Source organism: Raphanus sativus, unplaced genomic scaffold (genome assembly GCF_000801105.2).
Source record: "Raphanus sativus cultivar WK10039 unplaced genomic scaffold, ASM80110v3 Scaffold0716, whole genome shotgun sequence".
In the NCBI taxonomy this organism is placed as follows: domain Eukaryota; kingdom Viridiplantae; phylum Streptophyta; class Magnoliopsida; order Brassicales; family Brassicaceae; genus Raphanus; species Raphanus sativus.
Window position 1 is genome coordinate 19,420 of NW_026616032.1, and position 12,677 is coordinate 32,096.

The following is a 12,677-nucleotide window of genomic DNA, read 5'->3' on the forward strand; positions in this document are numbered from 1 at the left end:
TAATTTCTTTATATATTTTTTTGAAAGTTAATTTCTTTATATTTCAAATTTACTTCCTAAAGTTCATAAATATTGCACCGAACTGTAAATTTAGCAAAAAAAAAAAAAAAAAAACTTTTTGGTGGTCATACGGATTCTTAATTTTTTTTTTTTTGACGGCACGAATTCCTAATTAAGTTAAAAGATTATTCACATAGTATTTCCAGTTAACTTTTATTTATCTGTTTATCTATAAATATAATTATTAGTTAGTTTTTGATATAATCATATAATTGAAAAAAAATTCTTGCCTGACCTTCAATATTATTCTTTGGGATAATTAATTGAGTAGAGTAAAATCTGCTTTGAACATTTGACCTCGTATGAATATTCTGCAGCTACGAAAAACACGTGGTTGGAAATATCGACGCTGCTCTTTCTCTCTCTAACACACACCCTCTCTCTCTCTCTACCCTGTCTTGTCCCTCTGGAGTTGACGGTATTATATATATAAACTCCATCCCTGAAGAGTTTGTAACTTGCGATTTGTGAGCCTTCAAAAAAGAAAACAAGAGCAAAGAAAAACCTCTCGACTCTTCCTCTCAAGAACATAAGAGTATCAAAAGAAGATTCAAGAAGAAATAAACAGAAAGTTTCAAGATTCCTCTGCTTTGAGGATAAACCTGTTCAAGTGCCAAAACGTATATTCGAGGTACTTATAATTCATCTTGACCACGACTGATTCTTCTCTCTCTCTTTATATTTTAAGGAGAAAATGTATTTCATTTAATCGGTTGTGATTTATTTCCGGGTTGCTCTGTTTTTTTCAGATCCGAAAGTTCTGTTTTTTTTTCTTTCTTTCAAACTCTGTTTTTTCTTCTCTCTCTGTTTATGATTCAGACATAACAGATTCGTGATGTTTCACTTCAGGTTAGAATCTCTGTTCCGTTGAATGGGTGTATCATTCTCCTGTCAGTTCGAGCAAGACGACGTGGAAGCTGCTCTAGACTCTGTCACGGTCAAGTCCATAAGCTTCGGCGATGACGACGAGTGCAAGACTCCCAAAAGATCTGTAAATTTCAACGACGGAACTCTAGAGCCAACCATCTTGAAATCCATGGGATCTGGTGGTAAAATGGTCGTTGAGAAATCCGTTAGCTTCAAAGGGATGCAGCTAGAGAGAATGATCTCTCTCAAGAGGTCTCTCTTGAAACAAAGCGACAATGCTGGTGGGATCGCTAGAGAACTCTCGGTTCTTGATCCTAGGAACCCTAAACACGAAGCTGCTATTAAGTTACAGAAAGTTTACAAAAGCTTCCGTACCAGGCGAAAGCTGGCTGATTGTGCAGTGCTCGTGGAGCAAAGCTGGTTAGTCTTTTTTTTTTCTTATTAAAAAACTGGTTCATATGTTCTGTTGTGGTGATCTAATGTTTGTTTATGTAAACAGGTGGAAACTTTTGGATTTTGCTGAGCTGAAGAGAAGTTCTATATCTTTCTTTGATATTGAGAAGCACGAGACCGCGATTTCGAGGTGGTCTAGAGCTAGGACTAGAGCAGCTAAGGTTGGTAAAGGTTTGTCCAAGAATGGAAAGGCACAGAAGCTTGCCCTACAACATTGGCTTGAAGCGGTAAGTTTTATAGAGGCTAGTTTTCTTTAATACTACAATTTTTTTGGATTGAACTTGGTCTGATCTTGGTTTAATGCAAACAGATCGACCCTAGACATCGGTATGGACACAACTTGCACTTTTACTACAACAAATGGCTCCATTGTCAGAGCAGAGAACCTTTCTTCTACTGGTAATAATTACTTCTCACTAGCATCTTTGTTAAATGATTTGAGCTGAATCATGAAAACTAAACTTAGATATATATGTGTGTTGATTCAAATGTTTCAGGCTTGATATTGGAGAGGGGAAAGAAGTAAATCTAGTGGAGAAATGTTCTAGATCGAAACTTCAACAACAGTGCATCAAGTACCTTGGTCCGGTTGGTATCTATTTCTTTTACTTGCTCAACAAGTAACTTTACCGATAAAACTAGAAACTTGTTTCTTATTGTTGTCATGTTTATGTTGTGTAGATGGAAAGGAAAGCTTATGAGGTTGTTGTGGAAGATGGAAAGTTTTTTTACAAGAACAGTGGAGAAATGCTTCATAATTCTTCAATGGAAGATAGTGATTCCAAATGGATTTTCGTGCTCAGCACGTCGAAAGTGTTGTATGTTGGGAAGAAGAAGAAGGGTACTTTTCAACATTCAAGCTTCTTAGCTGGAGGAGCTACTGTTGCTGCTGGAAGATTAGTTGTTGAGGATGGTGTTCTCAAGGCTGTTTGGCCACACAGTGGACATTATCAACCTACTGAAGAGAACTTCTTGGACTTCTTGTCTTTCCTTAGAGAGAATGATGTTGACATCACTGATGTAAAGGTAAGAGAAAGAGATTTGATTTGAATGACTCTTAGATCTTGAATTTGTGAAGGTTATGTTCTTATAAGTGTTTTTCTGTTTTGTGTTTTTCAGATGAGTCCTACAGATGAAGATGAGTTCTCCATGTACAAACAGAGAAGCACTCATATGAGAAACCATTCTTTGGAAGAGGATTTGGAGGTTGAGAAGACTGTTTCATTTCAAGAAAGAGCTGATCCAAGAGAAGAAGAAACAACTCCAGTGATGGATAATATCGAATCACCGAAGAATGTGGAATCCTTGAGTAAATTTGGAGATGAAACCCAATCCAAAGCAACTGAAGACTATGATTCAGGTGATGATGAAGAGGAGGAGGAAGAGATTTTTAACTTAGAACAAGAATCAATGCCTTCAGAGCAGACCTCAGGAGGAGAAGAAACCAGAGAAAGTGAAGAAGAAGTAGTCAAGATTCCAGAAGAATCCATCCTAAAAAGGATAAACTCAAAGAAGGAAACTAAATCTTTCCAACTTGGGAAACAACTATCATGCAAATGGACAACAGGTGCAGGACCAAGGATCGGTTGTGTAAGAGATTATCCATCAGAGCTTCAGTTTCAAGCACTGGAACAAGTCAACTTGTCTCCAAGATGTGGTTCTGTTTCAAGACTCTGTTTCTCCTCATCGTCTCAATCGCAAACGCCTCAGATGTCACCGTTATGGCAAGGGATGTCATCACCTGGAGATATCACAGATTCATAGCTGATGATTTTTTTTTATTACACATTAAGTTCTTTCGGTCCGATCTATTCTTTTTGTGTGAATAGAGAAGATGATGACTTAGAAATTCTTTTGTATTATTGTCTTTTATCTTTTAGTGTAACACGGCAGCATTTCATTTGTTTACTTGGTTTCTTGCTTAACAAGAATTACAGATTTAAAAGTATTTTAGATTCCTTTTCTACGCTTTTTTGGTTTTGGAAAAAGCCTGTTAATGCACACAAGTGATTCAAGATTCCAGACATTTTTAAAACTGTTCCTCACTTTTACCTTTCCAGCTCGATTTTCAGGAAAACTCAGTGGAGATTCAAAGCCCTAGGCTGCACATCTCACGATACCTGTTGTCTGTTGATGCGAGCGTGGTAAGGCTTTTAAAAGGCCCATTAAGTTTGGTCAAAATAAGCCCGTTAGAATGTTTGGTTGCTTTGCGCAACAAGAACCATGCCTAGTCTCATGCGTTTCCCACCTACCAAATGAAAATCATGTTTATTTTCACAACTTTCAGGTTTGTGATGTCACGAGAAAATCTTTTGGTTTAAGTCTCTTTTTTTCCTTCTTATAATTGCAATGTGTACGGCTATATGGTTTGTTAGATGAGACCACAGATTGATAGAACTTTGTATCATTTAGAAACAAAATAATTAAACACTGACATGAACAAACTATTATTTGTTTTACTTTTGGATAAAAATGTTAAGAACTAAACTATCGTTGTCGTGGATGGATAGAACATTGTCTTAGAACATATTAAATATAACTGTTATATGTGACTGACTGACGTCCATAAATATATGACATTTGGCTTTACTTAATCATCATGATTAATAACTTACTAATAACTAAGCTTATTAAACGTATGTATGACTTTTAGATGCTAAAATATTTGATTTATTACTTAAATTAGTAACCCACCAACCAAACCAATGCAAAACTAATCTAACAAACCAATGGGCGTCATTTCAAAAATTTCATGCATATGAGTCATGAATAACATTATCTTTTTTTTTTCTGAAAAAAAGGCTTATGAATAACATTATCTTGCATAATTTTAGTACTACCCCATCACAAGAATCTGCATTTTCTTAATGTGGAAACTCATGTAACATATATAACTTTCATAAAAATTACATTTTTGTTAATTTAATTTCTACATGCTATATATCTTTTATGTATTTAAATTTTAAACATTTTATAAAAATGACATGATCTTTTCTCTTTGCCAAAACTAATGTGCTCTACCTTAGTTAATCTTTGATAGCAAAAACATGTCACTTTTGAAAAACTAACAATCTCGAGAAAATAAATATATACATATATAATTTTTTGAAACATTGTTAATTTAATGTAAATGGAAATTTTAAATAAAAGGAAGAAAGCGGGAAGAAAAGTGAAACAGCAGAAGAAGCATGGTGAGAGCCATAGAGGTTGGTCGCTCATAACCTGATTACTCTTTCTCTTCTTCAAACCATTCTCTTTTAAATACTTTCTCCCCTTTGTAACTTATCTTCACAACACAACACAATCCAAATCCGCAATCTTTATCCCAATATTTCCACCTAATGGCTCCAACACTCTCTACCGCCCGATTCGCAGACCCAGCTGAAGTAACCGAGTTCGTTGTAAACGAAGGAAACGGCGTAAAGGGTTTATCAGAAACAGGAATCAAAGCTCTCCCAGACCAATACATACAACCATTCGAAGAACGTCTCATCAACAAGTTCGTCAACGAGACAGACGAAGCCATTCCTGTCATCGACATGTCGAACCCCGACGAGAGCAAAGTCGCTGAAGCTATATGTGACGCTGCTGAGAAATGGGGTTTCTTCCAAGTGATCAACCATGGAGTTCCTTTGGAAGTTCTTGACAACGTGAAGGCCGCTACTCACATGTTCTTTAATCTCCCAGTTGAGGAGAAGAGCAGATACACCAAGGAGAATTCTCTGTCTACGAATGTTAGGTTCGGTACGAGTTTTAGTCCTCGTGCAGAGAAGGCTCTGGAGTGGAAAGATTATCTCAGTCTCTTCTTTGTCTCTGAAGCTGAAGCTGAACAGTTTTGGCCTGATGTTTGCAAGTGAGTTCAAAAATCAAATATGTCCCTATTTTAATCATTGATTCATAATGACAGGAATAAAATGTTTATCTTGCGACCAACTATTATTGAACAGTTAAAGATTGATAAAGTGAATCGCTTATAATTTGTGAAGCCTAAACCAAAAAAATATTATATTCTAAAAAGATTAACTGATATATATGTAAATATACTCATTTATATATAATGAGATTTAAATTTCACAAATTTTTCGGAACCTAGTTTTTTTTATTTGGAACACATACGAAACCTAGTTTATAATCAAAATTTTAACAGTCCATAATAGTTAGTCCATGCAAGATAAATATTTTGTTCCTAATTAAATTATCTACAATTTCATATACAATTCTTGATTTTCTTGATTTTAGGAATGAAGCTCTAGAGTACATGAACAAGTCCAAGACAATGGTGAGGAAGCTTCTAGAGTACTTAGGGAAGAACCTCAATGTGAAAGAGCTAGACGAGACCAAAGAGTCACTCTTCATGGGTTCAGTTCGAGTCAACCTCAACTACTATCCCATCTGTCCTAACCCTGACCTAACCGTTGGTGTTGGTCGCCACTCAGACGTCTCTTCCCTCACCATTCTCTTACAAGACCAGATCGGTGGCCTCCACGTGCGTTCTCTGTCGTCAGGGAACTGGGTTCACGTGCCACCGGTCCCCGGATCCTTCGTGATCAACATCGGAGACGCCATGCAGATCTTGAGCAATGGTCGTTACAAGAGCGTGGAGCATCGTGTCTTAGCTAATGGTAGCAACAACAGAATCTCGGTTCCTATCTTTGTGAATCCAAAACCAGAGTCCGTGATTGGTCCTCTTCCTGAGGTGATAGCCAATGGAGAGGAACCTATCTACAGAGACGTCGTGTACTCTGATTATGTCAGGTACTTCTTCAAGAAGGCACATGATGGAAAGAAGACCGTTGATTTTGCCAAGATATGATCACAATCAGCTCTCGATGGAGTTTGGTTTCTTGGTTTTATTTGTTTGTTGCTCCTTGTCTGTATTTGTGGGTGAATAAAGAACAGACATAGTCTGATGGCTTCTTGGGACATTATTTGATAGTGTTGTATAAGCTACAATTTCTCTTTTTGTCTACTTAAGTGTTACGCAAGCAAGAATTTACACTGAATTCAAAAACCTATATCAGATTTTGATAAGATGAATAAGAGGATGCTCTGTTGAAGTAAACAACAAACGAAGAAGCACTCATATGAGAAACCAATTTTTGGAAGACGGCAAGTCCTACAGATGAAGACGAGTTCTCCATGTACAAACAGAGAAGCACTCATATGAGAAACCATTCTTTGGAAGAAGAATTGGAGGTTGAGAAGACTGTTTCATTTCAAGAAAGAGCTGATCCAAGAGAAGAAGAAACAACTCCAGTGATGGATAATATCGAAGAATGTGAATCCTTGAGTATATCTGGAGGTGAAACCTAATCCAAAGCAACTGAAGACTATGATTCCGGTGATGATGAAGAGGAGGAGGAAGAGATTATTGACTTAGAAAGAGAATCAGTACCTTCAGAGCAAACCTCACCCTAAGGAGGAGAAGAAGAAACCAAAGAGAGTGACGAAGTAGTCAATATTCCAGAAGAATCAATCCTGAAAAGGATAAATTCAAAGAAGGAAACTAAATCTTTCCAACTTGGGAAACAACTATCATGCAAATGGACAACGGGTGCAGGACCAAGGATCGGTTGTGCAAGAGATTATCCATCAGAGCTTTAGTTTCAAGCACTAGAACAAGTCAACTTGTCTCCAAGATGTGGTTCTGTTTCAAGACTCTGTTTCTCCTCCTCGTCCCAAACGCAAACGCCTCAGATGTCACTGTTGTGGAGAGGGATGTCATCACCTGGAGATATTACAGATTCATAGTTGATGAATCTATGTTATTAAAGTTGAAGTACACAATTGGATTATTTGGAAACAAAAATAGTTGAATAAATGAGATATATTTGGAAAACATGGATAGTAGAGATGTGTATTATTTTTTATTTACACATTTAACCATTGTATTTTCAATAAATTAATAACAAATGAGAATTGTTTAGAAACATGAATAAAATATTTAATATTTTTTTTATTTAAACATTTAGCCATTGTTTTTACAATAAATTAAACAAACTTCTTTCTATATTTTTTTTATTTACAGTTCTGTCACTATATTTATAATTCTTTATGGTGAAAATAAAAACATAAACTGAAATATAAATAGTCTATTATATAAAACAATTTTTAAAAACAGTATTATTACCTTATTTAGTTAAGTCAAATATAAAAATTTCAAGAGTTCGATTTTCAAAAAAAAATCATAAAATCAATAATAATTCATAAAAAAGCTAATGCAAAAAATTAAAATTTTGAAACATGGATAAAAGTAAGAAAAAAAGTAATGGATTATGTTATTAATAAAAATTGAAAATCCATTATATCAGTTTAAAATATACAAAATGGACTAATATAATTACCTAAAAACATTGTTTTTCTAAAATAATCATAAAATAAAATTTTAATTTTATATGCATATTTCAAATCAAAATAATAATTTAAAGTTCATTTATATCAAAAATTTATTTAAAATATGCATATATTCAAAAAATTAATTTTACTAAAATATTTTCCAATAACCATTATTAAAAATGTTTTAATATATATAAGAAAAATACAACAAAAAGAATAATTTCATATACCAACTTAAATTATAGTTTTTATATTTCACATTAAAATTTAAATAATAATATATGTGATTATTTATAAAATGGTACATATAAAATACTATTAATTATATGATTATTTATATGATGGACCAATACAATTAATATGATGACATATATATGATACATAATAGTGACTAGGATTGGGCGTTTAGGTATCCATTGAGGTTTGTTTTGGATCTGTTTGGGTTTTGGGTTTCCGGAGTCAAAGATTTCAGCTCATTCAGATATTTCTAAATTTCAATTCGAATTATATTCGGATCTTTGCGAGTTCAGTTCGGGTTCGGATAACCCATTTATTTTTTAAAATTCATTATATATTTTTAATTTCTTAAAATCTATAAATAAAATAATATATTGTATATAAATCTGAATAAAATATGTCAGAATACCTAAACTTAACATATAAATTGGTTTGGTTTAAATTTTGGATCAAAAGTTATTTTAAATATTTTTGGTGTTTCAAGTGTACTTCCACTATGTTGGATATTTATATTTGACTATTTTTATATATTTTCAAGAATTTACACCAACCTAAAAGTATCATCATATATATTCGGATGTTTTTATATACATTAAAACTAAAAATAATTAATATATATAAGTATATAAAATCTTTTTCGGATATATTTTGATATCCAAAATACTTCGGTTCGAATTGGTTATGGTTTCGGTTGTCTAAATATCTAATTTTGAATAATTTAGATATTTAATCAATTTTGGTTCGGGTTTGGCATTACTCTTTCGGATCGTGATCGGTTCGGTTCTTCAGATTTGAATTTTTTATCCAGCTTTGATATTGACATAGAAAATAAATAGTAATATATTTTTGAACTATACACCCGCACGGGCGTGCGGGTCAGAATCTAGTTCATTTTTATTACACAAGAAGATTTAATTCATGGATATTTATGTTATGTATTCTTTTTATTAGTAGAAAATATATTTTTACTTGATACATAGTTCGAAATAATTGTTCTTTCTAATTATCCAGATAAACTAGATCACATAACGATTTATTAGATTTAATTAACATTCATTTAAGAGAGACCAATGTATTATAAATGTTATTTTTCTATCAACAACTTTTGATGGAACTTACTATGAAACTAATTAACAAATAAATAAACATAGTATTAAATTTTCTATTAACTAATTTTTTTTCATAGTGTACACTTAATACTAAAAATAACTCATTCGAAATAACTAGAAAAACTGAGAAAAGTTGTCCAACTATACTTAACATAATAATGTAAATTATATTTTAACAAGAAAATCTACAAGATTTATTTACTTATAGATACAACTAAAAAAAAATTCAAAAAAATTCGCCCTACTAATTTAAATGTTCTAATCAGTTGCTTGTGTGGCTTGTTTTCTGGACCGGCCCTACTTCCAAAGAAAAGTCGATGCATTTACGGGTCTCAAACAGACCTTCACACAAAATAGCAGACGGCTCAGATGTTGGAGCCGCTCTTAAAGTAACAAAATTTAGGGCGTGTGAAAACATCTCGATTTGCCCATGATTTATTCGTTTGTATTTGTATTTTTTATTATAAGCTTCGAGTATTATGCAATATTTTTGAAATTGGTTATTTTACCCTAAATCATACGACTTACTGACCCAAAAGCTATTACTGACCAACTAAAATAATACTTTTGTCCACCATTTTTCCTAATAATTACCAATTTTTTCGTAAATTACTGCATACCACAATTCAAAACACAAAAGTTTAATACAGAGGATTAAAATTTCCAGTTTATCCCACAAAATAAAGTTTTTTTTTTTGAGAAACAAAATAAAGTAATTAAACTAATAACTTTCAATCTAAAAGAGTAATACTGATTATCTTTTTCTTTGTTTTTTCCATACTCGTTTGTTGCATTCACATACAAACTCGTTATATGTAGACCATAACTTCATCTATATATACACCCATTATAACAAGAACTAAGAACAAAAAGAAATTAAACACAGATTTCTACCCAAAAAAGCAGCATCACAAAATGTCAAAGCTTATTCTTATCCTCGCCGCACAAATCCTCCTCCTCACCACCATTGCCTCCGCCGGAGATGGTGGAGACTTCGCAAGCACAATGAACCCGGAACGCCTCCACAACAAGGAGAAACTCACTCATCTCCGAGTCTATTGGCATGACATCCGAAGCGGTCAAAATCCTAGTTCCATTATGATCCAGCCGCCGGTTAAGAAGTACTCCTCAACCTACTTCGGATCAATCACAATGATGGACAACAAACTAACATCTGGTGTGTCGATTAACTCTACTGTGGTGGGTCAGGCCCAAGGTTTCTACGCAGGAGCAGCCCAACCTGAGCTAGGTTTCTTGATGGCGATGACCTTCGCTTTCAAGACGGGGGAGTACAATGGAAGTACGATCACGATTCTCGGTCGGAACACAGTGCTCTCTGAAGTTAGGGAAATGCCAGTGGTCGGAGGAAGTGGAATCTTCCGGCTCGCTAGAGGTCATGTCGAGCTTAGGACTAAGTTGTTCGATAAAAAAACAGGAGATGCCATCGTTGAGTATAACTGTTTTGTCTTGCATTACTAAGATAGTTAATCATAATAAGATTGTGTTGACTGATGTTATTGTGCTAAGATGATCGTTTCTAGCATTTCTTCCGTCATTCAATCAACATACTGTAATGGTGTGGGCCGATAGTTTGTTTCTAAATGAAAAAAATCATCTACCTAAAATTTATCGATAATCATTATACGTTTTGAAAGTAGACCTTTATTGTGTATATTTTTAAAATACTCTGAATTTTACCAAATTAGTTGTTATTTTATGGCATATCATGCAAAAGAGCATGCATTGCACATACATGTACTCATCATCATATACATAAAGTAAGAAACAAAAAAGGAAATTTTGCTATATCTTTTTTATCTCGTGGTCAAAAAAGGTAAACACTCCGGTCAAAGTGTTTTTTTCTACATTTTTATTTAAAAAAAAAATTAAAGTAACCAATGACAACATAGTGTTTCTTTGTTAACTCTTGCTTGTTTAGAGAGTATCAACTACATTTAGATAGTCTCTAGAGGCAGAAAGGTGTAACCACCATTCCTTAATATCTCTATGACGTCCTGTAACACGAAAGATGCCTCTGTGATAGAGACATTTTTGTTGGTTTGTTTAGTTATAAACTGAATTTACTCATCAAAAAAATCTTTGCAGTCACCAATGAAGCAAAATTATCGTAGGCCAATATATTTAGGATATATAGGATGGAATATGTGCATACATAGATTCATATGCCAAGGTGTGTATTGTCTAGTATGAGAATGGATCATATATTTATGTGGATTTATGCATAACCGTCCATACAATGGATTGATTGATAGAGAAGACTTGAAAGTGTCCACAATAAGTCCTATACATCGTGTCACCAAACAAAAGAAATCTACCAGTTGTGTCCTGCCGCGTTGTTGGTAAGTAGTCATCGCAACTCGTCTATATAAGTAGTAAAACATTCTAAATTCAAAGACGCAAAGAACAAAATAAGAAAAGAGAAGTTTCCTAAAAATAACAAAATGTAGAGCGTGAGAGGAAAGTCAACAATAAAAATGGCCTACGGCGAAAAAAATCATGAGAAAACATCTCGATTTGCTCATGATGTATTAGTTTGTATTTTCTTTTACAACTATTCGTTTGTATTTTATATTGTAAGTTCAAATATTATACAGTATATTAAAATTATTTTACCATAAATCACTGACCTTTATTATACAGCTTCATCAACAGACGCCTATTGCTCCGCTTATCTCAGCCAGCTCTACTGCCACATCAGTAGATTCACAATCTACTCTTACTCCTACCCCAGTTATGGATTGTTATCTATCTCATATTACCAACAATGAGGTCATAGAATCTTTAGTTGTTGATCTGATGACCACAACACCTATACATTCTGCATTTGAGAGTTCTTTTCGGTTTTCAGTGTTAGAAAATGTGGATAAAGCTGAGATTGAACCTCCTGACTCTATCAACTTGACCAGAGGTGGGAGGGAATCAAAACCTCCGATCAAGTACCATAATATGGAATAGAATACAGTGCGAGGTAGGAGGAAGTGTGGTCGCAATGGCCGTGGTTCGTCTCGCTAGTTTCTGTTTTATCGTCATTTAATGGTCATTACTAGCATCTATCTTTGTTTAGATAGAGTCTAAATATTACACGAAACCTGTTTCGTGCAAACTTTATCCCACTATAAGATCCGAAGTCTTATCTTTGTAATACTTATGTTTTAAATTAAAAGTTCTTTTTCAAAAAAATGATACTTTTGTCCAACCTTTTTTCCTAACAATTATCAAAATTTATTCACAAAAGAAAATTAAACCAGAGAATTAAAATTCCAAGCCATATCACTCAAACATGAATGACTTAATATTATAAACTGATTTAACACATCAAGAAGTCTTTGTCAAGCCATATCACTCAAACATGAATGACTCGATATTAGTATGTATAGGATGTATGCGGAATTTAATTAGTGCATAGATGCATATAACAAGGTGTGTATTGTGTAGTATGAGAATGGATCACATGCATGTTTATGTAGACCTATGCATAAACGTCTATACAATGGGTTGACTGATACAGAAGACTTGAAAGTATCAACAATATGTCCAACTATCAACAATAAGTCCGATACATCGTGTCACCAAACAAAAGAAATCTACCAGTTG

General features: G+C 33.7%; 4 protein-coding genes across 5 annotated transcripts; all 4 read left to right on the forward strand.

Moving 5' to 3' along the window:
- The first annotated feature begins 503 nt into the window (after positions 1-503).
- On the forward strand, positions 504-3,288 carry LOC108807601 (IQ domain-containing protein IQM2). Its single transcript, XM_018579868.2, has 7 exons — positions 504-691; positions 910-1,347; positions 1,427-1,607; positions 1,691-1,779; positions 1,878-1,968; positions 2,062-2,406; positions 2,500-3,288. Exons 2-7 carry the CDS (start codon positions 932-934, stop codon positions 3,142-3,144), a joined length of 1,767 nt encoding a protein of 588 aa, XP_018435370.2. The 5' UTR covers positions 504-691; positions 910-931; the 3' UTR covers positions 3,145-3,288.
- A 1,388-nt stretch (positions 3,289-4,676) lies between these two features.
- LOC108805589 (feruloyl CoA ortho-hydroxylase 1) lies at positions 4,677-6,347 on the forward strand. Its single transcript, XM_018577510.2, has 2 exons — positions 4,677-5,233; positions 5,620-6,347. Exons 1-2 carry the CDS (start codon positions 4,722-4,724, stop codon positions 6,191-6,193), a joined length of 1,086 nt encoding a protein of 361 aa, XP_018433012.2. The 5' UTR covers positions 4,677-4,721; the 3' UTR covers positions 6,194-6,347.
- Positions 6,348-9,927: 3,580 nt separating this feature from the next.
- Positions 9,928-10,718, forward strand: LOC108812149 (dirigent protein 22). Its single transcript, XM_018584324.2, has one exon. The coding sequence runs from the start codon at positions 9,978-9,980 to the stop codon at positions 10,539-10,541; it is 564 nt and encodes a 187-aa protein (XP_018439826.2). The 5' UTR covers positions 9,928-9,977; the 3' UTR covers positions 10,542-10,718.
- Positions 10,719-11,481: 763 nt separating this feature from the next.
- LOC130502867 (uncharacterized) lies at positions 11,482-12,341 on the forward strand. 2 transcript variants are annotated; one of them, XM_056997598.1, is made up of 2 exons: positions 11,482-11,608; positions 11,724-12,289. In XM_056997598.1, exons 1-2 carry the CDS (start codon positions 11,558-11,560, stop codon positions 12,036-12,038), a joined length of 366 nt encoding a protein of 121 aa, XP_056853578.1. In that variant the 5' UTR covers positions 11,482-11,557; the 3' UTR covers positions 12,039-12,289. The 2 variants fall into 2 exon arrangements, 1 of the variants encoding a protein (XP_056853578.1); XR_008940492.1 differs by having other exon boundaries at positions 11,488-11,656; positions 11,724-12,341.
- Positions 12,342-12,677: the final 336 nt, after the last annotated feature.